Source organism: Camelus bactrianus, chromosome 3 (assembly GCF_048773025.1).
Source record: "Camelus bactrianus isolate YW-2024 breed Bactrian camel chromosome 3, ASM4877302v1, whole genome shotgun sequence".
Taxonomy (NCBI): Eukaryota; Metazoa; Chordata; class Mammalia; order Artiodactyla; family Camelidae; genus Camelus; species Camelus bactrianus.
This window is the reverse complement of record NC_133541.1, coordinates 84117300-84145137: the sequence shown is the minus strand read 5'-3', so window position 1 is coordinate 84145137 and position 27838 is coordinate 84117300. Positions and strand designations below refer to the sequence as shown.

The 27838-nt window shown below is 42.8% G+C and overlaps 1 protein-coding gene across 7 annotated transcripts in view; it reads right to left on the bottom strand.

The window, feature by feature from the left end:
• The window catches only part of TNFAIP8 (TNF alpha induced protein 8), a 120571-nt gene that overhangs the window by 27171 nt on the left and 65562 nt on the right, over positions 1-27838 (bottom strand). Inside the window, exon 1 of one of the 7 annotated variants that reach the window (XM_010971522.3) lies at positions 10113-10337. The exons of 4 other annotated variants lie outside the window; for them this stretch is intronic. In XM_010971522.3, the coding sequence (XP_010969824.1) occupies positions 10113-10185 (73 nt within the window). In that variant the 5' untranslated portion in view covers positions 10186-10337. Of the gene's footprint in view, positions 1-9916; positions 10026-10112; positions 10338-27838 lie in introns of those variants that run through there. 2 more of the 7 variants (XM_010971524.3, XM_045507780.2) reach the window with 2 other exon arrangements.

Genomic DNA, 27838 nt, shown 5'->3' with positions numbered 1-27838 from the left:
CCACCCAGCTCCTTTACCCAGGCTCAGCTGGTCCTTCAGACCAACCCAGGGCTCTTGTCAGCTCTGTATTCTTAAACCACCACTTTGCCTCTGCCCTATTCCAGCTCAAAACCCCTCAGTTCCTTATAATTGTGTTTCCCCCCTAAATGGTTCTTGGGCATGCCTAAGTGTAATTTCAATGCTTGCATTTTTCTAATGAGGAAACTGAAGTTCAGAGAGACCAAGCAGCAACTGAAGGTTGCACAGACAAACGAGGGCAAAGTCACGAGTAGAACTGGTCTCTTGATTCCCAGTATCCTCTCTGTTACCCACAGTGTCCCTCTGGGCAGCTTGGCTTCTAGGCTGGCCCCACGTGCTGCTGCAATATGGCCCACCAATGCCCTCCACCCCACAATGCTCCTCTCCTCCTGCCTAAAGGGCCTAGCTGAAGTCCCAGCTAACTCCTCTGCGAAGGCACTCTGCCCATAAAGATTTTGGTGAACATTCTCTCCTCTAGATTCTCAAAGGGTCTGCTGCCTCATCCTCTGAGCTGTACTCATCCTGAGTTCCCCATCAGGTGTTTCGTCCTATGGACGCATACGTGCTGTGTGTGATGCCCTGAACCAGAAGTTCTTGGAGGGCAGGGCCTTCTACACACACCATCTGTTCCCCAGGCCCCACAGAGGAAGTACTAGCTCAGTCAACACTTGCTGCTATGAGTATGCTGGGCCAAGGGAGGGTGGCAGTGACTGAGGGAGAGAGGCTGTGCCTGGAAACAGGGGTCTCCTAGACAGTACATGGCAGGCACAACACCTCAGGTCCCCAGCTCTTCAGCTGAGCTGAGGGGGCCACATGAGAACATATACCTGGGCTAGGTAAGCTGGCATCCAGGATATACGGCATGTCAAACTGGGTATCTGTCAATCAACCCTTACTTGGTACCTGAGGTCTTCAGGCTTCAGGCCTAAAGCGGTCATGATCACTTAGGGCATTCTGCTTAGTGGCCACTTTGCTTCAGGATTTCCTTGGGAGACACTTTGCCCCTAGTTATTTATAAAATTAAATCTCATTTGTCACAACGAAGCTAGAGAGTATATTCCCATGTAAGTCCAAAGACGATGTTCTATACAGAAACACAAAGCTCCACACATCTTTAAACCATGAATACCCTAAAGTACCAGCCTAATAACACAGGATTTGCAGTCTTTTTACAGATACCCAGAGTGGCACTCCCTTAGCCACTGATGGCCCAGCCAGTGGTCACTCAGCAGGCAGTACAGCTCTATGCCTAACTCCTCTTCAAGATTCTTCACCCGTGAGAACAAGATTTAAGATACAGCATGTTCTTTTTCATTATAGGCTATTACCAGGTATTGAATATGGTTCCCTGTGCTATACAGTAGGACATTGTTGTTTATCTATTATTATATATGGTAGTTAGTATCTGCAAATCCTGAACTCCCAATTTATCCTTTCCCACCCCTCTTCACACCCTGGTAACCATAAGTTTGTTTTCTACGTCTGTGAGTCTGTCTCTGCTCTGTAAATACATTCATTTGTGTCCTTTTTGTAGATTCCACATATAAGTGATATCATTTGCTATTTTTCTTTCCTTTCTGGCTTAATTCACTTAGTATGATGATCTCCAGTTCCATCCATGTTGCTGCAAATGGCATTATTTTATTCTTTTTTTATGGCTGAGTACTATTCTGTTGTGTATGTGTGTGTGTATAGCAACTTCTTCATCCAGGCATCTGTGGATGGACAATTAGTTTGCATATATGTGTGTGTGTGTGTGTGTGTGTGTGTGTGTATGTATAACTGAATCACTATGCTGTACACCAGAAATTAATACAACATTGTAAATCAACTATATTTCAATTTAAAAAAAAAGATACATGATAAATATAATTGACACTACTATATGTTATATATGAGAGTAATGTTAAGAGCATAAAACCTAAGAGCTCTCATCACACACACATTTTTTTCTATTTCTTTAATTTTGTATCTATAAGAGATGATGGATGTTTGCTAAACTTATACACATCACCAAATGGTCATCATGTCAAATCATCATGCTGTACACCTTAAACTTACACGGTGTTGTATGCCAATTATAAAACTGGACGAAAAAAGATTTAAGTGATTGCTCTTTTAGGTATCTTGATCAACAGCGGGATGGGGGTCAGTGGGCTGCAGCCCCTCAGCCACTCCCCGAGAAAGAACGTGTTCTGACTCCCAGCATGCACCAGGCCTGCGGTGCTCCAGGGAAAACCAGGCTGTGGGACAACCATCTATTCCTGCAACTGCATGTCTGGTGTCAGAATGCCACTCCCTTCCCACCCACACACACGCACACCTTCTCCCAAGGAAGAGGGCCCCTGCTCAACCAGCTATTGCACTAATTTTCCTGAATGATGTTCTCAAAGGAATGAAAACAAATGAGCTCACTGTTAAACTGCCTCTCCCTCGGTCTACCACTTTGAAAACCAGGGATCTAAAAGGATCTATTTGCAGAGCTAAATTTTATTTCTTACTCTCCTGACGTACATGTAAGAGAAAGTGAAGTAGGAAATCTCCATGTGTTCAGTCATTCCATTAAGACTTCGTAAATTCCCCAAAAGTGAATGACATCTACATAAACACATGGGGTTTTCGGGTTTCCAGGAGATCTGACACCAAAATCCAGGATGCTAAAACCTATGCTTGCAAAATTTCCTGCTGGCAAATAGGCACAAGGCAGGTAGAAAGGGCCTACACATCACCTCCCTGGGCCTGAGTTCCTGATCTCTAAAACGAAGGGGTTAGAGGAAGGGATGTGCCAAGTTGCTTTTAACTCTAAACAATGCTGATTCTACTTGAATTTGTGGAATCATTTTAATTACAAAAGGCTTCTCACTGCAGATCTTTCTTAAATATTACAGATACATATAATGATTTGATTTTTTTTATTTTTAAAAAATTCAGCTTACACCATCTTTTTACCACCATCTACTGAATGAAGAGATGTATACAGCCATGTTCAGCTCATTGTTTCCCAAGTGGTTAGCATCTTTCTTATATGGATGGAAATGTTGACAAATATACGGTTTGTGGCAAATCCAGCCACTGCGTTATTCTGAAATGAAATCACTGGGTCCCGAGACTTTCTCTCACCCCACTGCATTCTCTCTTACCCGCCCACTTTTCGGCTACTTCCTGGATTACCAACAGCCAGAAGCTGGGATTTTAATCATCCATGTGATCCCGGTTGTTCCACAGCATCATAATTCCGGGACAAGAAAGGTGTGATGCTAATTCAGTCTGATGAAAATTTCAGAAGTGAAGAAGAAAAGGCCCCAAGATAATGAAAGCTTACAGAGCTGGGGTGTCAGGTGATGCCAGGTTACCAGTGATGTCCACTGTGGAGGAGACAGAATGGCACAGATCTTGAAATGGATTTTCCAGTTCAGTCCTTGTCAGCACACTGTACTCCAAGGCTAATAACTCCACGAAAGGAAACATCATCACATCAAAGTCTGGTGTTTTACAGCCTAAGCTGCACCTTCTACATTGTGGATGACATCACAGTCAGCCACACAAAGTGCCATGCATTTCCTCAGATCTGAACTACTGCTTCACCTCCTTTCCTCTTCATCCTCTGGGCAAAGCAAGGGCTGGGGAAGGGAGGGAGAGGGGGAGAACACTGGTATGGTAATGCTTAGCAATGAATGCTACTATATAAGCTGTCAGAGCACGTGAGGTTAAAACAGTGAGGACACCACCTGGTGTGCTTATACGATACCAGTGGACTTTTCGATGACAGAAATGGATATTAATGTCACCGCTATGGAACAACTGAACTTTTCTATGATCAGTACTCTGACAGATACTTATCACACTTTTTCTAGTGTTAGTCTCTACTTTTTGTTTCCCTGAAGAATTACAATTCCTAGGAGGTGGGGTGATGCTGACCACAAAGTCCCTAGAAGGTTCTACAGGGCTGCCCGCTGGCACAATGTGCTTAGGGGGGCAGTGCTCAGGTACCCCTCTGTCCTGGCAAGTCACTGACCTTAGTCACTTAATTGGCAAGCTGACTGATCAAGATGGGCTTCGGGAACCCCACCAGGAACTGGGGACCCCAACTCTGCTGACTATGTTGAGATGGACTCAACCTGGAGCACAGAGAAACCACTGTGGAAGCACTGAGGAACAGGTCAGACACCTATTAAATGATACTTAAGCCAAGGACGGCTACAACTGAGAGTCCAAATGCCCGTACATATGCCCAGCAAATTAACATATTATCAGGAGATATAGGGACAAATTGAGTGGAACACAGCTGTGCTGAGAATCACTCACATGTGTATAGACACCTGTTAGACTTTAAAGAAACCTGAAACTCAGTGGTCACTACAAAGTCACCCAGTTGTGATAACGTAAGACACATGTAATGGAACCCTGCTTCACATCAGTGACCTGGGGAGTCCACGCTCTCGGTTGCAAGCTGGCCACTGCCTCAGAAAGTGAGGTCCCTCTCCTGTCCCACAGGTACGATGGTCTCTCTTGCTGCAGTGAGCTCCAGGCACCTCCCACTCAGCCCTGCCAGGCTCCTAGATCTCCTGCATCAGGGGTAGAAGGATGCACTCAGGACTCCCTGCCTGTGTGCCTGGGCTCTTCTCTTCCTCCTCGGAGATGCCTGCCTCTTACTCCTGGCTTCTCAAACTGGGGTACAAGTGCCACGGGACCACAGAGGGCATCCTCCTGAATGCCCAGATTACTTGAGAATGGACATTCCAGGAAGTACCACATCAGGGCTGAAAGCACAGGTTCTACAGATAGTCAGCCTCCATTCAAATCTTGATTCTGTCTTTTCTAGTTCTTTGGTTTGAGGCATGGTTTTTAACTTCCCTGAACCTCAGTTTTCCTAATTGCTATGTGGAATTAACACCAAGTGTTACTAGACAAGTATTAAATGAGATAATATACATAATCAGATGCTTAGCACTGTGCCTGGCACAGGGAAGCACTCAATGCATTTCAGTTTCAAAATTGTTTCTTTGATTTTCAAGGCCAAATCATCTGAGATGCTGGCAAGCCACGTCAGGACTTGATCCCAGTGATCAAAGACAAATGCTTGTTTTGCCTCTACCATTACAGTACTTCAGTGGAGAATTTAAGAAATACTAAATAGGTTTGTCCTCCAGGTTTGGAAGGCACTATTTCTGGAAAAGTGAGGCTAGAGAATTTCTAAGCAGTGCTCTAAAAAGTTTCATCATATCATGTCAACAAACAAACAAACAAACACCTCATAATGAAGTGGAGGCAAAGGAAAGAAAACTAATAGCTGTCATGCATAGAAACATGGTACAACTAAGGGAAGTACACGGTGTCTTGGGAACATAGTGAAAGATCATCCACTCCAAAGTGGGTCCAGTTGGAGATATTACCCACCTGAGGAGGGACAAGAGAGTAATCCCAACAAAGGAAATGACATCTGTTGAGGGAATAAGGAAGTAAATAAACAGGGCAACACTAGGGTTGGATGGACCATTCCGGTGGTGTGGTAGATGTCTGTTGGTGATCCACGTCAGAGGCCCTTTCCTATTTCTCAAGAAACGTTTATTTTGCACGTGGCTGTAGGAGTCAGACCCCTATCTCCCACTCCCAAAGCTAGAACCGGAAGTTCCCTCTCCCATGTGCAGCAGGGGCCAGGTACGCAATCTAGCCCTGACCAATCAGCCTGCTTATTGTCAACATTTTTGAATGTTGAGGATGATCAAATATTCAGCCACACATGGAGTCTAAGCAGTGAAAGAACTGAAAAATACAGAAGAAGCAAAGGCCATGGTGAGGTCCTAACCAGGCAATACTTGGCTGCATTTCCTGATGCATTTTCAGACGCTAATTCTTCCTGTGGCTGTATGAACTACCCCATATACATTCAATAAATTTTTCTGCTTATGATAGCAGGAATCAATTCCCATTTCTTGCAGCCAACAACCCTGATGAGAGAGGTGGTTACTGTCATCAGCAGGGTACAAATGCTGAGGGCTTGAACCACAGCAGGGGCAAGGGAGATGCAAAGAAGGAGAAGCCTTCAACAGGTAACAAGGAGGATGAAGGGCCAGGGGTCAGGAGGGGAAGAGGAGCTGAAGATAAAGGAGAGGGCAGGGTCAAGGCCACCTTTTGGATCTGAAGTCTGGAAGCCAAGAAGAGCATAATGATATTTAGTGAGGATACAAAAGGAGGAATAGATTAGTTAAGAGTACGACATGACAGGCTCAGTGTAGGTGTGTTGAATTTGAGATACCTATATGACCTTCGAGCATGGTGTTTGCCAGGCAGCTGGCTGTACAGGTGACTCTTAGAAAAGCCCAGGCTGGAGGTCTAGGAGATTAGAAAAAAACACTTAGAAAAAGGAAGGGGATATCAGGAGAGTGTAGAGTCATAGGAACTATGGAAGGAGTATAGGATTGCAGGGACACTGGTCTTTCTAGTGTCAAATGCTGCAAAAAAAAAAAAAAAAAAAAAAAAAGGAGGGGGTCAAGTAAGTCATGGCATAAATATGAAGGCTAGGTCACTGGTGATTTTAGCACATGGGAAATCACTGATGACTTGGGCAGTTTCAGAGGAGTAGTGGAGATAAAGGCAGACTTCAGTAGGTGAGGGATGATGAAGAATGAGAAAGGAGGAACCATGCAAAACTTAAAAAACAAAACAAAACAGGCTCATTTTAAAGGAGAGATAAATCCCTAAAACTGAGCCAAGTATTGAGGGTTACCACCCCCCAAATGGAGATCATCCATTCGTTTTATAAATATTGAATGATCACCCTTTCTGTGTAGGTCTTGGAGACACAGTGGGGCATAAAACAGATGCAGTCTTGCCCTAAAGAGCTTGTGGTCTGGAGAAGGATGCTAAATAGTGATGAGTCCCAGTGAGGAAAAGATCAGGTGCTCTGAGAGAGGGCAGTAAGGGATCTTAATTTAGGTTGGAGGTTCAGAAAAAGCCTCTCCAAAGAGCTGAGCAGGGAAAAGGGGGTCAGGTGGGGAGAAGGACATTTCAGGTGGGAAGTGCCAACACCCCAAAGTAGGAAGCCTGAGCACAGCTATACAAAGAAGGGAGGGAAAGACGGGGGGCTAAGTGGTGCGGTGAGGCGCACATGGTGGAAAGAGGAACGATGTCTGTTTCACCAGGAGGGTGAGTGTGGGTGAAGGTGAGTCTGTCAGTCTGGAAGCAGGAAGTTGAGGGAGTTGTCTAATGGCTACTATTTCCTTTGTGAAATAGCAGGCTGGGTGAAGCAAGAGAGAACTGGGAGAGGTGGTGGCGGGAAGGGCTATTATGAGCAAGAGAGGAGGAGCTGCGCTCACTCGCAGCTCAACCCTTCCTCGTTTCCAAGTCCTCACAAAGCAAACCCTCCTTAATGATGGCTTCCTCGCTGTCTGGTAGCAAAGCTTCAATAACCAGGACAGAGGAGCCCTGATCCCTTAACGCTTAACACTAGAAAGATCTTCAGACATCTTAAGTGCCATTCATTTTTTTCCTACTTCATAACTAAGTAATTTACTCAACAGGAATCAATTCGATGTCAAAAATATGGCCATCAACCTATCTCCTCAGGAAGCCCCCATCCACTGGAAACTGCTGATGTCTTCCTCTCAATGGCCTTCCCTACTTTCCCTTGCTTTCCTAGCCATGCTACGCCTCGAGAACTTAAATTCATTCAGCTTTTAATAGTGAGGTCTGGGTTCTTTTTCTCTGTTTAACATTCAAGCACAATCACCTATTCATTTGAAAGTAGGCGAAATCACATCGATTCTTTAGGAGGTGGCCAGTGACCGAGGATGGAGGTTCAGCACTCCTGGCACAGAGTCAAGTCCATCCTTAGCTGTGATGGCTTAACAATATCCCCAGTCATTTGCTTCTGCATTCACTCACATACACAAATATGTTGGCCTCCAAGGACTTCTGAATCCGACTTGATATTTTTTTCAGATTCAGCCCCAAACAAAGTATACTAGTCTCTCACTGTGGTTCAGAATAATGACTTAAAAGTATTTCCCATCACAGCAAATCGGGCATGAAGCACCCGAAGGCAATTTTTCTTGCAATGCAGGCATTGTAAAGAGTTTGTGGTGACCTATCACTAAACGGGATACTTAAGTCCATAAAGAGAGAGAGAGAGAGAAATCCAAGGAGATGGGATAGGATTAGTAAGGACAGAGAATTAAGATAACTCAATTAGTTAAACAGCATTGCTCTTTTCATAGACATCTGAGTAGCTAAACAGAGGGTTCTAGATCACAGCCAATAACCAGTCTTCCAAGAACTGCCTGGGACACACACACACACATACAAACAGACCCTTGCCCTTTATTTCCTGGCAGAAGCCACCATGATTCCGTTTGTTAATAAAGTATTTATTTATTCTCCCTTAAGAGTTATTCCATATCCTACCCTAACTGCCATCAATTTAAAACTCTAGCATCTCATGTTATTTTAAAAGAAACATTCTGGGCTTTCTGTAAAAAGCACAGGGGCCAGATAATTTGCTGCAGATCTGTAGAACGTAAATGACGGAGGTAAGGTAAGGAATAAGCAGATAATTAAGGGGCCTCTTCACACTCCAGTTTTCAGGCTTACCATGGGTGAGCCAGACAAGAGGGAAGCATGTGGGTGCTGCTAGAGAAATGTATCATATGCTTGGGGATACTGTTCTTCCACTTTCTCCCCACTCTCTTTTTTTCAAAAGAAAAAATAAAACCTGCCTGGGAGAAAAATACCAATGTAAGTGCTACTTGTAATTCATACAAAAGTTTACCAGTGGGTTCTCTTAGCCCATTTTCTATTCACCTTTGACCAATTTTGACTCACTGTAAACTGCTGTTTCAAAGGTAGAAAAGAAAAGCCTCCGACAGCACAAAGCCCCATCAGGACCCAGGCTGCAGCAGCAAGGAAACATTAATCCCCCAAGCTCCCCATCAAGCTCAGAAACAATGCTCCTGGCTGTCATCTTTCATTCACACCCGCCCCATATTTCTATTAAACAAGCCTCTTTTTCATTGACTGCTTCCCTCACACAGCATAAAGTAATCGTCAGCCCACAGAGACTACATTTTGAAACACGTAGTTTTACTTTGGGAGGGAAATCAGTAAAAGAAGAGGACAAGTTTCAAGAGCTCTCCCTGACTGGTATTCACCAAATGGAGAACCAATGGGGCTCCTCTCTGCCCCTCAGGCTCCCAGAACTGCTGTGATTCACTAAAAGTTACCAGTTTCCCCGAGAGGCTCCTTTGAAAAGAAATTTCACAATCTTGAACAGTTTCCTCTCTTACTCTCTAATTTCCCCCAACTATCCCCTCTCCTACCTCAACTTACAAGAGGACTTTTGTATACATAAAGTTTCAGGAAACAAAGCATACAAACACTCACACACAAATAAACTCGAACTAACACGAGCGTATAATTGTGTTTTGGTTGGAGCTTTTCCAGCCCTGTCACTCGTTCTCTGTTAGGAGTAAAAGAAACCCTTTGCTTTGGCAAAGTTAGAAACAGACAAACTCTCCTCAGTTTCAAGCTGCACAAGGCCTCCCTCATATCTCTCAGCCCCCTTAAAGCCCCCAACAAAATGAATTTACTGCTGAAAAGCCAGCAAGAGGAAAAAAAAAACATTCTATTCCCGAAATAAACATCTTTCACTTCTCCCCTTCACTCAGCTTCCCCTTTTAGCCGGAAACACAGGGCATTTCCAATTTCTGAAACCCTTTTCAGAGGACCCTCAACTCTTTAGGATCCCCCAGGGGATCCGGCTTTCGGCTGTCCTGATGTAGGCAGGCAGCGCTCGTCCAAGCACATTTTGCCTTCTTAAGGGTCAAGACTGGGGCCTTTTCGTTTTCAGAGAAATCTAAAAAGCAGCTTCTAGTAGGCTGGCTGAGCTAGGTCTGACTCTTACCTCCCTTCCCTTTGAAGGGCCGCGGGGTGAGAGGGTACAGGGTTCGCACATTCGGCTCTGAGCTGCGAAGGCGCAGGGAAAGCAGACAAAGTACCCAGCGCTCACTTTTAAACTCGCATCTGCTCCCTACTCTGCCCTTCCACCGCCTTCCTCCGCCGAACTTGGCGGGGGCTCCCCGGCAAAATCAAAAGCATACCTTCCTTGGATTCTTCTGCTTCGGAGTGCATTGTGTCAGGGTGACCGGCTGCCGGGGCGACTGCCGCTGACATGTACCCGGGCGAGCTGCAAATTCGCTCAGCAGCCAAAACCCGAACAGGATGGAAAATAAAAGGAAGGAAAGCCACTAAAATCAAAACCTCCCCCGGGCGGGAGGGCTGGTTCTGGTGCAGGGATTTTTCAGGGGGAAAGTTCTGCAAGAGTGACGAATCGCGTCTCAGCTGGGCGGCGGGAGTCCGCCCCCCGGGCCGCGCGCCCCAGCCCGTCGCAGGCGAGCTGGCGACCTGGCGACCTGGCGGCGGGGCGCACGCAGGTGGGGCCAACTCCCGGAGGGGCCGGGACGAGGGGCGCGGCGGCCGGGACCCCGACAGGCTACGCCGGGGAAGCAAGTGTGCAGGAAAGAAAGTCCCATCTCAGCGCGCGCTGCTGCTTTACAGAAATCACAAATGCACACGCAGTAGAAGAAATGTTTCTCAATCTTTAGGTTACAGTTTCCGACGCCCATTCAACTTTCCGTGTCTTGGGGTCTTTTACGCCAAACAAACAAACGGATTTTAAAGCGGCTTGGCTGTGTACGTTATTTTCACAGTCAAGTTACGTGGTTATTGGTCCATGTGGCTGGAAGGATCGTCTTCACAAGCCCAAGGGGTGGGGGGCTTTTGAAGAAAGTGGGGAGTGGCCTCGACTCCTTATCTTTGCACGGGAAAAGCAGACAAGGCGGCTTACTCACTAGCACCCGGGCGAGTACTCTTACTCAGAGTCAAACCCTAGCCTGGGAGCACTAACTCCTCTGCAGTTACCCCAAAGGGCCATCCTCAGACAGAGGGGGTGATTCTCTCCTGGGCTACTAGCAACTGCCGGGGATAAATTCCTGCCAAAAAGCCAAAGGAGGGGTCGGGTGGGGAGGTATTCAGGCTTTTGAAACGCAGATAGAATAGAGAGGCTGGGGAGCTTTGAGAACAGTTCTCAATTCTGCCCCCTGGTTGGGTCCGCAGGTTTCTACAACCCGCTGAGTGCAAGACGTCTTAGCTTTGTAAGGCCTTAGTGTTTCTTTCCGAGAAAGGGGAACAAGAGCTGTCACTGATATACCTGCTCATTGAGGTATTTTGCAGAGCGTTAGTTTTATTACCAATGTAAGGCAACAGGTCCTCAAATAACACACCTGAAAGATCCATTAGGAAATTGTGAGAAAAGTTACATTCTTTTAATAAATATATTTTCCAGCTGCTTTCTTTCCCTTCATTTCCCATTTTTATATAGAAAAAGAAGACAGGCTTTATAATAAATTTAGTGAAAAGAATATACAAAGGGTATAGATTTAAAGAGTCTGAATTAAAATTCTGTTCTGCTATTTATTATTTATATGACCTTGAGCAGATTATTTAACTTCTCTGGGCCTCCCTTTCCTCATCTGGAAAATGAGGCTAAAAAAAGTACTATTTACTTCCCAGATTTATGTTTGGTACTAAATAAGGTAATATAAGCAAAAAGTGATTTGAAAACCATAAAGTCCTACACAGATTATCACAAACTATTGCATCATTTAAAAGTAAATTTTTGTAAAAGATACTCTTGGGTTTTATTTCAATGTAGGGTTTGAACAGAAAGAAGTGCTTATGCTATCACAGGCAGTGAAGGTGATGATAAATACTAATATAAGGCCTGGATGTTAAACCACCTCCTACTGCTGAGTGATTCTAACATGCCTAAGACACCAAGCAGAATTTTATCTCAATTTTACTGAAAGGGCAGGATGATAAGAAGAAGATACAGACGGTCAGAGAAGGGAGAAGAGGAGAGACCTCTGGAAAATAGCAGCATTGTGGAGCCTTCCGGGAAACTGACCTCATCACCAAAAGGGTAACAGGCTACACTGTTCTGAAAGTTGCAGTTAACTGTATGGTTCCCTTTGCCACAGGTTCTGGGTCGGGTGCTGCTAAGATAAGCATCTTCCCTCTGTAACTTCAGACTTCCCAAGGAGACATGCAGATCATTCTGAACCCAAAGAAATGCTCCCTCACCAGCCAGAAGTGACCTTTCCTGTCTTGTGCAAGGAATCATTCTGGGAGCCCCCATCCCCCACCCCACCACACATAAGCCATCTGTTCCCTGCCCTCCCTCAGGGCAGCCCAGATTTCCACAGATGTCCACCAGGAGTCTGGCAGGATCTCACCAGGGCTGTGAATGACACAAAGATAGCTCCCATTCATCTATAATTGGAGCAAGATGCAACACCTTGTCAAGGTGATGATTATGCAAATTTACACAACCCTAAGTCCCGGCCCCACCAGCCACAGAGAGGACTCACTTTCACCCTCTCTCTTCAGAAAGGGCTCCCACGAGTGATTTATTAAATGTCCTTTTGCAAGTCCAATTTTGTACAAACCACATAAGGTGTGTTAAAATACATGTCCTCAATGTCCGATGTGTTTCCACTCTGGGTTCACAAAAAGGCCTTCAGCCCTGCTCAGGTCAGACAAGGAGAACAACTGCTGAATGAACAGTCCCAGTGCTGCTGTGTCAGCCTCCTAATTCAGTTGAGAGGCATTTTAGCAGCTGGGTTGATCTTTGAACTTTCACTGTGATCCTCATGAAACCTGGCGAGAAACATCTTTTGTATTTAAATGCAGCCCAGCGGTCACCTTGGGGAAGAACATTCTGATTTACCTCTAGAGCAAGGAATGCTCAGTTTATTTTAAAAGACTGTATCACGGCCTCTCTCCATCTTGTCCTACCCTCCCCCTTAAACCACTCTTCTTTAGGATCCAAATTTCCAGGTATTCTACGACCTCTCCATATAAAATGTCTATGTCCTTCTTGGTAGTTCTCCCAACCTGTGTTTTACTGCTTGGAAGCATTTATTTCTTTGTTTTGCGGTTAACTGTTAAATTTATCTAGATCTCCTTAACCACCTAAAAGGAGAAACCAGCTTACTGTGATAGTAAAATAAGGGATTCGTTCAGCATCTGCCTCTAGCTCTTCTGACTTATCAGTTCACTCCTCTGAATTACAACTGTATAATATGTAACATGAGGACATCAGTTAAAATGGTGTATGTATTTTTATGTATTCTATGAAATCATTAGAAAAACTGCCCAGGGCTTGCTTTATTTTTTCTTCATCACTCTGTATAGTAGCCTAAAAAGAGTAGATATTCAATAAATATTCTTGAATAAGAAGGAAAAAAACTTTTATGTGGATAAGGACACTTCTCAGTCACCTGAGTATAACCTCAAAGCCACCTGCCCCAGGAAACTACACTGCCCCATGTCCCCCCTATACCCCTGCAGGATGGTGACAAAGGGCAGCTGATTCTCTGGGGCTTCCCTGGTCTTCTTAACTCCTAGACATATACTAGGTCAGTCACTTCACCTTGATTTTGCTCTGCTTTTGCTCAACAGGGAATTACTTTTTAGCCCAGTAAATATGCTCCAGTACATTATAATGATTTGTTCTCTCCTGTAGGTAGAGCCTGGTCACTTTTTTGTGTTTAAGAAACACTCCAGGGGGGTGGGTATAGCTCAGTGGTAGAGCGCATGCTTAGCATGCATGAGGTCTTGGGTTTGATCCCCAGCACCCACATTAAAAACAAAACAAAACAAAACAAAATACCCCAACACTGCCTGGCTTGGAACATGCTTGGAAGTCACACTGATAATCGCTTATAAACTACCTAATACAAAGTAACAACCAAGTTAGCAACACTTCTCATTTACCAAACTGCATTTAAATACTACGTTGAACGCCTACCCATGTCTAACAGCTGATCTCCCACCTTCTGTGTCAAGATGGGAGGGTTAAAATGCTGGCTAAGATTCTGAAGGTCTGATTCTTTTTCATTCAGTCAGCCATGATCAAATATTTACATGTGTCACATATAAAAGGGTACTGCTCACCTGGAGCTTACTGTCATAATTTTGGTAATTTTGATCACAGACCTAAAGAGTTCAACCTTCCAAGTGACCGTGGTTCTCAGGAAGGTTTATTAATACTGCCTCACGAATGAACTCCATCAGAGAGCAGCAGAAAAATCTTCTCTTAAACTATACCTCAATAAAACTGTTAAAAACAAAAAACCAAAAAACCCCTGGGCTTTGGACCCTTTGTTTACAGTTGTCCAGATGTCTGTTAAGAACAGGGGAGGGTAATAGCTCAGTGGTAGAGTCCATGCTCAGTGTGCATGAAGTCCTGGGTTTAATCCCCAGTACCTCCATTCAAGAGAAGGTGCCATTTATTTAGGAGGTTAAGGTCTCTTCAGTGAAAAAGGTTAAGCATGTCTGTCAATTTGTTACATTATAGACCTACAGCTTCTAGGTCATAAGAACCCATGTCAATGGCCATTTCATAGATATTTTTATTTCTACTCTGCAGACAAGAGGTTATGACATCTTACATATTACATCTATGTACATGTTATTACAATGTACATAGAACATTTTAGGTCAGAAAAAAAAAGTTGTTTACTTGATATACAAAGTGGTTTTCTCAGACTCACAGGCATAGAAAACAAATTTATGGTTACCGGGGGAAAAGGGGTAGGGAGGAATAAATAAAGGGGGTAGGGAGTTCAAGATTTGCAGATACTAACTACTATATGTAAAACATATAAACAACAAGTTTCTACTGCATAGCACAGGGAATTACAGTCAATATCTTGTGGTAATCTATAATGAAAAGAATATGAAAATGAATATATGCATGTATATGTATGACTGAAACACTATGCTGTACATCAGAAATTGACGCAACATGGTAAACTGACTACACTTCAATTATTTTTTTAAGTTTAAAAACAAAAGATACCTGCACACACAAAAAGGAGGCTTTCTTCTATTTGGCTTTGAGGATTTCCTCACCTCTTCCTGTGTTATGACAGCCTTGACAGTCTTTAAAGGCTTCCATGATCTATACGTTAAGTTGGCTTTCAATCCCTCTCCTCACAGGAGGATCTGCGTTCTTGGTCTCACCTTGGTCTCAGGTTTCACATCCTTCTTACCCTCCTCAGACACTCTCTTGCAGAGGTGTGGGGCTAAATGGATGTCTGGCCACAGCCCTTGCCCTGCCCAGGTGAGCTCGCTCTCCTTGCCTTAAGAAAGTTTTATTTAGCAGAAGTGGAGAAAGGACCACTCAGATGACAGTGGAGAACACTTATGTGCCTTCTCAGGATGCCAAGCCCTGTGCCTCAAGTGGCTTTATGCTTATGCATTGCTGGTACTGGGATGAGGTGGGGGGAGTTTTGGGGAGGTAGGGGTTGGAGAATGCTGAGGAGGAGTGTGGAGATGGAGGAGGGGAACACTGCCTCCCTGGGCCCTGCCTGGGAATCTGAAGTTTGTTCTGGGTAAATACTCTCCTCAGACTTTTCCCTATGACATTTTCAGTATATCCTACAGGCTTATGAATGCTCTGGGCGTGAGGGGATAATTCCAAGGAAATAGGCAGAAGTGCTGACATCTGGGGTGAGCACACACACGGAGACAACAATACATCTAGGAGACACCTGCTTTCTAGGCTATCGTTGTTTGTTTTTATTTCTCTCCTAAGAAATCTTCCTTGCTAAAAACTTTTAGCAGATGATTGAACACACACACACACACACACACACACACACACACACACACACAAACACACACACTCAAAATCAGATCTGAAACATAGATAACAAACTTATGGTTACCAAAGGAGAAGGGGAGGGGAAGGGATAAATTGGGAGTTTGGGATTAGCAGATACAGACTACTATATCTAAAATAGATAAACAACAAGGTCCTACTGTATAGCACAGGGAACTATATTCAGTATTTTATAATAACCTGTAATGGAAAATAATCTGAAAAAAATATACATATGTAAACTTGAATCACTATGCTGTATACCAGAAACTAACACAAAATTGTAAATCAACTAGATTTCAATAAAAAAATAATTTTTAAAAAATCAGGTCTGAAAATATTATCTGAAGAATTTATGACCCAGGGTCTTTCTTTTATAATATTTAGCTATGATGCCTAGCATTTATATAGGTTTTGTTCAGACTTCCCAATTAGGTCCCTTGGGTCATCATACTCATTTTACAGGCATGTAATTAAAGAAAGGGAGGTTATACAATTTGCTCAAGGTCACAAAACTAAGGAATAATGTTCTTTAGACTACAGTAAATGCAGACGAGGCCTCCTGCCTCCTATATCCAGACTCTCACTCTATTAAACTACTCATGTAAAATTCAACCCCTTTATTTTGCAGAGGAATAATTTAAAGATTGCTGTACTGGGAGATTCCCAGAGAGTCTGTGCTGGACATCATTCTAGCATAGATCACTCACATTGTTCTGTTCAAATGCTCATATCACAGCCCCAAATTAAAGTTATTCCATTCCTCAGGGGGAGGGTAATAAATAGCTCAGGGGTAGAGTGTATGCTTAGCATGCATGAGGTCCTGGGTTCAATCCCCAGTACCTCATTTAAAAAAAGTGATTCCATTCCTGATATTCAATGCTTTAAACAGTCATAAGTTTCATGCTTATCCATTTATTCAGCTACATGAAACTACAGATCTTTTTTTTTTTTTTCTTAATTAAAAGCCCTGTCAGGACCCTGGCTAAACCACCTTGGATGTGAGGCTGCCAGGAGCCGGGAAAGGAATACCAGACTCAATTTGGGGGACCTGGGACTGATTACCATAAACTGAAGGCACTGCCACATTTACATAAGGATACTTATTTTTCTACTCATTCTTCTCTCATGTTTCTTCTAAAAATGGGCGAGACATTTAGCCTCTCTGAGCATCTGTTTGTTCATCTGTAAAATGGAGATAATGCCACTTATTTCACAAGGTACTAACAATAATGAAATGAGTTGAGAATGTGATGAAGCACTGAAAATTATGAAGTCCCACTCATCATTTTTCTGAATACTTTCACAAATAAGGTAGATTATTTTAGGTTGTGGAACATTTATTTGGAACCCTTAAATGCTGGCCCTATGGATATTCCAGACAGGTGTGGCAATTTAGTGTCTGTGGTCCTATTCTGATGGCCAGCAGGCACATGAGGCACATGAAAAGATGCTCAACATCACTAATTATTAAAGAAATGCAAATCAAAACTACAATGAGGTGTCACCTCATACTAGTTAGAATGGCCATTATTAAAAAGTCTGCAGATAACAAATGCTGGAGAGGCTGTGGAGAAAAGGGAACCCTCCTACACTCCTTGTGGGAATGTAAATTTGTGCAGCCACTATGGAGGACAGTATGGAGGTCCCTTTAAAAACTAAAAATGGACTTATCATATGATCCAGCAATCCCATTCCTGGGCATTTAGCCAGAAAAAAACCTCTGATTTGAAAAGACACATGTACCCCACTGTTCATAGCAGCACTATGTACAATAGCCAAGACATGGAAGCAACCTAAATGTCCATTGACTGATGACTGGATAAAGAAGATGTGGTGTATATATATACAATGGAATACTACTCAGCCATAAAAAAGAATGAAATCATACCATTTGCAACAACATGGATGGACCTAGAGATTATCATATTAAGTGAAGTAAGTCAGACAGAGAAAGAGAAATATATGATATCACTTATATGTGGAATCTAAAATTTTATTTATAAACCAGAAACATTCATGGACACAGATAACTATGGTTACCAAAGGGGAAATGGTTGGGGAGGGATAAATGAGGAGTTTGATATTAACTGATACACACTACCATGTATAAAATAGATCAACAATAAGATCCTACTGTGCAGCACAGGGAACTATATTCAATTTCTTGCAATAAGCTCTAATGGAAAAGAGTCTGAAAATATATATGTATGTATGTATATATATATGTTATATATGTTATATATATATATAACTAATTTAATTGGTCTGCTGTACACCTGAAACTAACATCGTAAATCAACTACATTTCAATAAAAAATAAAAATTTTTAAAAAGTGTGTGGTTCAGTGGTGGAAAGTGAAAATAAAGGGGCTGAACCTCACTGTGCCTAGGATATTGGGATCACCATGGGATAACCTGAGAGAGGGCACAGAGGGGATTCAACAGGAAGAAGAGAGGCAGGGCTGAGAGAGGGCCCAGAAGGCAGTGCCACACCTGACCTGTGCATCCCTGGCTCACCTTCACAAAAGCAGCAAGTGGAAAAAGTGATCAATAATTATAGTCACAGAAACTCAGGCTTGGAGTTAACCTTAGAGGCTGTTTGCTCTAATCCTCTGCTTGGCTGTGAATCCATCTCCTAGACATCACAGGCAGCAAGCATTCATCTGGGATCTCCTTGGTTACCTCTGTTAACAGAGACTCACTCCTTTAAGAGACAGCCCCAATTCCTCTCTAATCATTAGAAAGTTCCTCCTCATAATGAACTGAAATTCAAGTTTAAGGACAGTAGTATTCAAACCATTTCCACTCCAACCACTGACTTTACTCCTTACAGCAAGGAAATAATTTGGGGAAGAGATAAACAGATTTTTAAACTGAATTCTCTTTTTCAACCTAGTGGAGACCCCCTCATATTGGCTTAGCAATTGCAGTTGAATGCAATGTGAGACAGTTATGCAATTTTCAGGGCCAGCCAGACATCTGCTATTGATTATCATGAAGAATTCAGAAGCAAGCAGCTTGGCTTGAGGCAGCAGCAGCAACAATCTCTTTCTCTTCCATGTATTCACTCTAAGGGGGGAGAAAACGATGCCAAGACAGGTGGGGTAATGGTCCTACTTGGTGGCATCTGAGCAGTTAAGAGCTTCATTCGAGTTTCTGAACAAAATTTGAAATCCACAAGAAAAGAGAAGCAGTGCTCCGTAGGTGGAATTTGGACCACAGACTCCTGGTCAGAGATCTATTTGAAAGTCTAACCCACTCCAAGCTGTCATAATTGGATTTTAACACTAGGTTTCTGACATGGGTAGAATCTCTATTAAGTTAATATCTGTGCCAACTCGTCACTGTTTAAGAGGCAGAAAAGGCTGGGGGCGGAGGGGCAAAGCTACAGGGCTAGACAGACTTTCCTCGGCTGAAGGCAGCCAAGGCTGAAACTCAGCCGACAAACTCAGCAGGTGGTGAAAATGTGAACCAAAGCAGAACTTATCCAAACAGGATTGCAGGGGGGAAGAGAAGGTAGTTTTGCAGGTAGAACTGAACGGCACAGAGAAGAAGTTTTTCCACTTGAACAGGTCAGGTTACAAAACTTAAGTTATTCAACTTCTCCTTAAATAGAAGCTAGAGAAATATGTAATAGTTATGATGCACCAAGTTGTAAACATCACCAAAATGAAAGTATTTTCTGGGAAACTGGTAATATGAACAATAAGCCTGCCTACCTACCTAAAAAAAAGGTCATATTAAGTCCATTCATTTCCTAGTAGAAACAGAAGAAAGCTAAAAATCACTAACATTCTTAATCTGAAAACTATTTCAACAGAATTTCTACAACTGAATTCAGCAAAGTCCCATTATATGCCATTTAAGTTTCTCAATTTCAGTTATGCACCATCAGCCCACAACAGACAGAGAGAAATAACCTAAATGGTGCTCAGCCACCATGAAAGGATTTTATGCTGTGAACAGGAGACAGAGCTGGGACTTTGCTGGTCCCTCCCTGACTCTTGTCTCTGCCCTGCCCCTCACACTGAGCATCTTGTGCACTGATGGCGAGTGTTGTGGTTAAGGTTATGCATTTTTTCATATAAAAGTGCCTCTAAAAACAAGGCAACTATTCCATCTGGTCACAAAGAAACAGGAGCCTACTCCAGTGCTAGAGGAAAACACACAGTAAGTCCTATCCTTACTGGAAGATGGTCTGTTATTCTTCAGTCTGGTAACTTCCTAAAAGATTCTCAAAAATAACATTGACACCATATAATTTTTACTTTACACATGACTCTTCTGTACTCTTAACCAAATCAGTACCATAGATTCTCATATGATAGAGTGATGTGGCCAGAGTTGCTGAAAGAGACTCACGATTTTAGCCCTGAGATCCCTTAATTTCGTGCCATGGTGACTGACAGCATTACAGCAAACTCACAAGGGTGTTGCAGGATATTTTAAATTTTTAAAGAAGACATAGCATTTTTCAACATCTCTCAGACACTGCTTGAACCACTAGTTCAAGCTAGTTCACAGTGTAACATGAGATTGTGCTAGATTTCTTTTGGTTACATCATTTCTTTGCAAAGCTAGGTTGCTGGCAGTTGCTGTACTAAAAAGCAAATATTATGTGAAAAGTAATATGAAACAGGAAATTAGGGTAGTGGGATCCAATCTGACTTCAGGGCTTAAGAAGTTGTGAGGTGGCCACTGATCAATTTATTACCTCACAGCTTCAAATTCACCCTTCATTACCTGCTCTGAAAAAATAAAGAAGGGACTTTGCTTATTTTTACTTCTGTTCGCTGGTACAATTCTAAGCTTTGTCAGTGGAGTGCCATGGAGAGACATTATAGGATGAAGAACTTCTGCTTCCTGGTTCTGGGGTGCTCTTGCTGCAAACTGCTGCAGGCATACGTGGCTTCTCCAGCCTCCAGCTCCTGCAACGCAGGCACCTTCTTCAGCAACTGGCTCCTGCTGTACGTGTTGGTACAGCCACCAGCACCTTCTGCTGGCCTCCCCCTGCAGCAGTTTTGTATCAGAGAGCTTCCAGTGAGAAGCCTCCCCACGAACAGATTTCCTCAGCATCCTAGAGGGTGAGTTTCCAGCAAGTTCTACCAGCAGAGCACCACTGTGACTTCTCTGCCATCCCAGGAGCCATGGCCAGCCATTCCCTCTCCAACAAAGTCTGGAGTAGAAGAGAGGAGGGAAGCTTGCATTTGGTGGCCTCTCTCAAACCCAGGGAGAGTAGCTGTTCTTTATATTTGCCATTCCTCTGTTCTTTAGAATTCTCATTACTTCCTAACAGGCAGCCGTCATCAAAGCTAATATTTCTTTTAAAATATTTTTTCTTTCTAGTACTATTTTTAATTATGGTAAAATGCACATCACATAAAATTTACCATCTTAATCATTTTTAAGTATACAATTTAGTAGTTTTAAATACACAAACACTCGTGTGCAACCCTCACCACCATCCATCTTCAGAACACTTTTCATCAGAACTAACAAACTGAAACTCTATACTCATTAAACACTACCTTCCCATTTTCCCCTCCCCTTGGCCCCTGGCAACCACCATTCAACATTTGTCTCTAAATTTGACTACTCTAGGTACCTCGTGTACATGGAATTACACAGCATTTGCCTTTTTTGTGACTGGTTTACTTCACTTAGCATAATGTCCTCAAGGTTCACCCATGTTGGAGCGTGTCAGAATTTCTTTCCTTTTTAAAGCTGAGTGATATTCCATCGCATGTACAGACCACATTTTGTTTGCCCATTCATCCATCAATGGATGCTTTAGTTGCTTCTACCTTTTGGCTATTGTGAATAATTCTGCTATTAAACCTGGGTATACAAATATATGTTCAAGTCCCTGCTTTCAATTCTTTTGGGTAGGTACCCAGAAGTGGATCACTAGGTCAGATGGTGATTCTATTTTTAAGCTTTTAGGAGCTGCCATACAGTTTTGCCAGATGACACTTCTTTATATTAAACTTTCCCATTCATATAATCCTGGGGTTCGTCTCCTGCCTGAGACATGCAGGGCCCAAAAGATGTACACATTCCATTGGTAAGTAACGGGTGAAGGATGAAATAAAAATGTTATTCTTTAACCTTTCAGTTTATGTGTCTTATTTTTTCACATGGCTACAAAGTTATTAGTACATAAATACTTAGACCTAAGCTCTTAATAAAGGAAATTGTTATGTATTTCCTGTTTCCTAGATATGACATGAAAAATTATTGAGACCCAGTTTGGGGAGGTATAGCTCAGTGGTAGAGTGTACGCCTAGCATGCATGCAGTCCTGGGTTCAATCCCCAGTACATCCGTTAAAATAAACAAACAAACAAACAAACAAACAAACTTAATTACCTCCCCCCCGCCCCCCAAAACAACACACACACACACAAAATTTTTTAAATTACTGAGACACTAAGGGCTCCATAAGTGAAGATGTCAGGAACCTTTGCTCCAGCCCACGTTCCCAGCTGCCATTAGGAACTGTCTCCTTGGATGGTTCCTCAGTCTCATCTTGTCTAGGAGTAATCGTACACCTGAAGGCACAGACAGTACCCTCTCCCACCCCAATATCTTGATTCTCTTCATAATATTAAATTTTTTCTTACTTCGGCAATGGTGACTAGAAACCTATGATTATCACTGACTTACGCTGTTCTGTCTCCCATTTCTAATCTCACTAAGTCCCACAGACAAAATGTTTCCTGGGTAGGCCTTTTTTCCCTCCATCCCCACAGCTGTTAGTCAAACTATCATTTGTAGCTGGTATTCTCTAATAGATTTAAGCTGATTTCCCTTAAAGGAGAGCATGGGTTGAAAATTCAAATGCTCACTGAGGCTAGAAATACGATAATTCATACCTGTCACAACTACTGGCTGTCTCAGTCCCTGCACCCACAAAGATGGCAGAGATGAGCAGGCTGGGGGCCAGGTGCACAGGACGCAGCTGGACCACTGACGTCTCTCTCCCAAAGAAAGCATCGGCAAAGCAAATGAGTGTGAATGACGCTGCTAGTGGAAAAATCATGTCCCCGCCCCCAACACACACACAAGTGGATATGAATGATTTGAAAAGTAAATAATCATTCAGAAATGCTGACACTTGTTTTCATTAACTGGAAATTACTGGAAATAGATCTTATGACACATCATAATATCTTGTGCAGTCACACTGTGGGAGCAGGGCTGCAAGTCTTTTTTTTTTTTTTCTGCTATGTTACCTCCTTTTTTTTTTTTAACCCCAAAGCTTAGCTTGGGTCTCAACTCCTCCCTAAAGCCTACCAAAGCCCACAGTGAACTAAACATCCACTGTGAATTTCTACCATACTTAATTAAAGTTGTTACTCTTGATGTTAGCTGTCTTCTGCGGCAAATTTGTAAACTATTTGAAATGCAAGATTGTATCTTGTATTTTTTTCCTCCTTTCTAGACAGGGGAACACACTGTATGCTTTGAAGGCAGTATATAACTAATAAAATAATCATCCAATCATTTCATAATATTGAATTATGACACATATACAAGGATAATCTTAATTTCCCCTTACCCAAAAAGTACATTACAAGAAACTCTGTACAAAAATTATCTGTTATCTTCAAAGACAGAAAACAAGAAAAGAAAATTTGCATTGCATTTGGAGAGCTGAGGCTGGTAATCTGCAACAATCCAAAACTCTATCAGATAAAGAACGGAGAAGAAAATAATTCTGACAGCTGCAAACCTTCTGTTTTACAACAAGCAGAGAATGGATGCACTTCCTTCTAACATCCTCATAAACAGAGTGCTGAGCAAATGCAAACAGCCCCAGAAGAAGTCACTGGAGTCTTGGCTTCAACTAATGGACTGTACTTATCTTTACAGCGGCAACCTCACCAACCCCCTACCAAACCCACCACAGTTGTCCTAGGTGCCCTTAATAAGATGGATTGAACAAAATTCCATTTCAGATGGTGGAATTCCCAGGGCCAGCAAGGTACCAGCAGCAGCTGCCCACTTGATTTTTATTTTTTGGGTGGGGGAGCTAATTAGGTTTATTTATTTTATTTTTTAATGGAGGTCCTGGGGATTGAACCCAGGACCTCATGCATGCTAAGCATGCACACTGCCCTTGAGCTATACCCACCCCCCAGCAGCTGCACACTTTAAAAAAGCAGCAGCCTCACCTCTCTCAGAGTGGGAATGTTGTTTCCTTTCAGTTAAGAACTAGCATCCGGTACTGGGCCACCTGAATATATATACTAATAAATCCCAGATGAGAATTCCAGACACCTCTTTACTCAAGGCATGAACTTCTCTCAGGAGATAAACATTCTATTAAGCAAATCTCCTAGGAGCCAGCTTTCCCTCAGAGGCTGTTTGCGTTTACAATAGGCTGCATTTTCTAAGGCCAATTTGGGATCCATCGTTGTACAATATGTAATTAATTTTGTCATCTGTTTTCTTAATGGATGAAATTAACAGGTGAATGTAAAAAGGTAGCATCCTAGTTGTACCAAATACCCTGTTATCTGGACCAGAGGATGGAAGAGGTATCCCACTTGGCCATAGTACCAAATTCTGAACCAGCCACCCCATTTAGAAACAAACAATTTATATGTTTAAATGAAGCTATGCTTAACATCACCAGCAGTAATAAGTATAATTTGTCCAGCACCTACTATGTGCTAGGTATTCTGCTCTGCACATGACAGAACATCTCTCACCTCTTACTATGCGTCAGCAAGGTGGTATTGTCTAGCTCTTGAAGTGCTTCTGCATACACTGCCACTGACCCTCAGAATAAGCCTGTAAGGAAAAGATCTTACTGGCTCCCTTTGCTTCTGATGAGGACACAGATCCTCTGAGAAATTAAGTGGCTGGCCCAATGTCACTTAGCTAGGACTGAATGTGAACTGAGACCAGAATGCGGGTCCTCTGACATCATTCTGTGCTACTTCTCTCTTGGCTGTGGTGTGTCTGAACGAGCAGAGCACAGATAATTTTACTGCAACGCAAACAGGCCACATGCTGCAAAAGAAGAGGGACAGGGAGCAGCCAGAACGGCCAGACAGCAAAGCTGACCTGGAGGCTCGAGCCTGGCTGACTTGGAAGAAGAGGGAGCCAGACATGAACAGAAAAGGGGAAGTCTGGCGGAGGAACAGGTGTGGCAAGGGGGGAGGTGGGTCTGCCTCACACGTCTGAGTCTGAAGTCTGAGGGAGACCACCACTGTGGGGATGTGCTCGAGCTGCTTCTGCTCCTACAGACCTCACAGGCTTTGATGAAAATATTTCCAACAGATTGCATTTCTCTTCACCAAACAAAAGGGGCACACGTTTTTGTTTTTGTTTTTGTTTTTTTTAACAAAGTAGACTACTGCTGTTGATCACATTATTCTGTAATATAGATAGGAACCTACATTTGCTCACTAAACCCTGCCTGATAAAGTTGTCCTTTTTCATTGTCTTTACATCTAGTCAACAATTCCTACCCAATTTCTTTTTCTTAAGACTGATTTATTTATTCGTTTTCACATCCTTCATATACTTTTTTTGTTTGCTTGTTGTGGAGCTTTTTGGGGGGCGGTAATTAGGTTTATTTATTTATTTTAACAGAGGTGCTGGGGATTGAACTCAGGACCTCGTGCATGCTAAGCATGTGTTCTACCACTGAGATATACCGTCCCCTATTTCTAACCAATTTCAAGAGACAAGAAGAAGCATGTGATCGACATACCACATTCTTCTTCATGGCTCTAGGAAGCCTGCCCAATACACAGATCTATAGAACAGATGTACTGCTCTTAATACACGGCAGTAATGTTTTCAAAAGGGAGAGGAGAGACAATGGGTTCTGAAATCAGTAAAGTGAAATTGCATATAGTTAAAATTATCTTGAAAATTTCTTAACTTGCCTGGAAAGTACTGTACCATCTACACAATACTTATTAGTTCCTCTAACTCTTAGTCTATGTTTGTCTGCATTTGCCAATCAGATATTCAGTTCCTCCTCCATGATGATGACAGAATAGTCTCCTGAATGACGTGCATCCCATTCTGCTGGTGGTCAGAACCCTTAAAACTCACGCATTCCACTGTTTCCATCAACATGTGGCCACTACTTGTTCAACGTAAGCAATGCAGAGGGTTACTGCCCGGTCATGAGTGGCTGAATGGGAATGGTCAGGATTTCCTGACACCTGTCTTCTTCTTCAGGGTCAGATGTTACTATTTATTGACAGCCTGTAACAATCCCTCTACATCTCTACTTGGAGGTACAAGGGACCCAGGGAGAACCAAAGGTTGAAGGAGGAAGTCAGAGGCTCATCCTCTGCTCCAGAGGAAGCTGTAGAAGTCACTGTTCAGATGTCAACTTCATCTATGTAGTTCTTCATTTTGCAAACATTTCCTGAGTATCTATCATGTACAAGTGTAAGGCAAATGGTGTAGATCAAACAGTCATGGTACCTGCTCTCATAGAGCTATAGTACAGGCGGGAGGGGGAAGGACACTAGTGAAAATATAGTATGATAAGTGCAATAGCACAAAAGTGTGGGGTTCTGTGAAGGCCCCAAGGGTAAATATCTAAACCAGACCTGGGGGAGAGAGTTATCAAGGAAGGCTTCCTGAAAGAAGTGCTGCCTAAGCTAAGACTTGAGGGTCAAGGGATTAGTCAAGGAAGGGCAGGTGAGAGAGAAAAGAAGGAAGAATTGTTTCAAGTAGAGTTAGCACCATGTGTAATGGTCCAGAGGGGAAGAATAACTAGTAAGAAAGGAAGGCTAAAGAAGAAGCCAATGGATATGATAATGAACTGGCCATGAGGGATCTTTGAGAAAGATGATTCAGTAACAGGACTAGACACAGGAGCCCAATTGCAAGGGGTTGCAGAATAAGCTGGTGTTACAGTAGTAGAGAAAGGACTGGTGGACTATTCACTTATGCAAGCGCACTGAAAGGAATAAATTGGGAGAGTACTCTGAGGAGAAAGCATGATCAAAAGAACACATTTTTAGCACAGCAGGATTGAGTGGCTTGGCTGAAGGAATATTTAAATTCCCACAGCTCTCTCACTGGTCAACACAAAACACAGGGAAACTGGGTGCCATCTATCACACACAAAAACACATTTGCAAGAATTCTGTATGTTCTTTGACACAAGTTTCAGTCATGCAAATGAAAAAGAATGAAGTTAACACCCCCTCCAAGCTTCATGGCTGGTGCTGGTCTGGCAGGTCTTACCTGAAGCAAAGCAACACAAGGTGTTATCTGTGAGGCGCCTGGGAGGCTCCCAAGCCTGAAATTATCCTCTTAGCACTACAGGAAATGCTCTCATTAGAGAGACAGTACTTTCAGCTAAACATTGCCTTATTTTCTGTTCTACCATCAGATTCTTTTCAAAATACAAGCGTCCCTTGGAGGAAAGGCCTATGGATGACTAAGATCTAAGAGTAGATGAATTCACTGATTTCTTTGTTGCTTCCTAGGGCATCCCAGGTGGAAGCAGGAATGCAGAAGTTAAGAGTATGGGAGGGTGGAGGGCTGGAGGGGTGGGGAAGGAGTAAACGCCAGCTTATCCCACTCCCAATCCACCCTGCTCACTGACCCCAAGCCTGCCCAGCACCAGGAAAAGCCAAAGAAGAGTAAATAAACCCAGCAGACAGCTTGCCAGGCAGGTGTGTGAGTCTCAAATGCTTGGGGTTCTTTATCTTCAGTGATGTAAATTCTTCTAATGATGTAAAATACTCAGTACTGTATAGAATGAGATTTCCATCTTCGTTTCTCTAAGTGGATCAGCCTCCAAAGGACACGGAACCAAAGAAATATTTTTTTTTTAGTTGAAGCATAGTTGATTTACAATGTTGTGTTAGATTCTGATATACAGCATAGTTATTCAGTTATAATACATACATACGTTCTTTTTCATTATAGGTTATTACAAGTTATTGAATATAGTTCCCTGTGCCATACAGTAGGACCTTATTGTTTATTCCATGTATAATAGTGTGTATCTGCTAATCCCAAATTCCCAATTTATCCCTCCCCAACTCCTTCCCCTTTGGTAACCATAAATTTGTTTTCTATGCCTGTTTTGTACTTAAGCTCATTT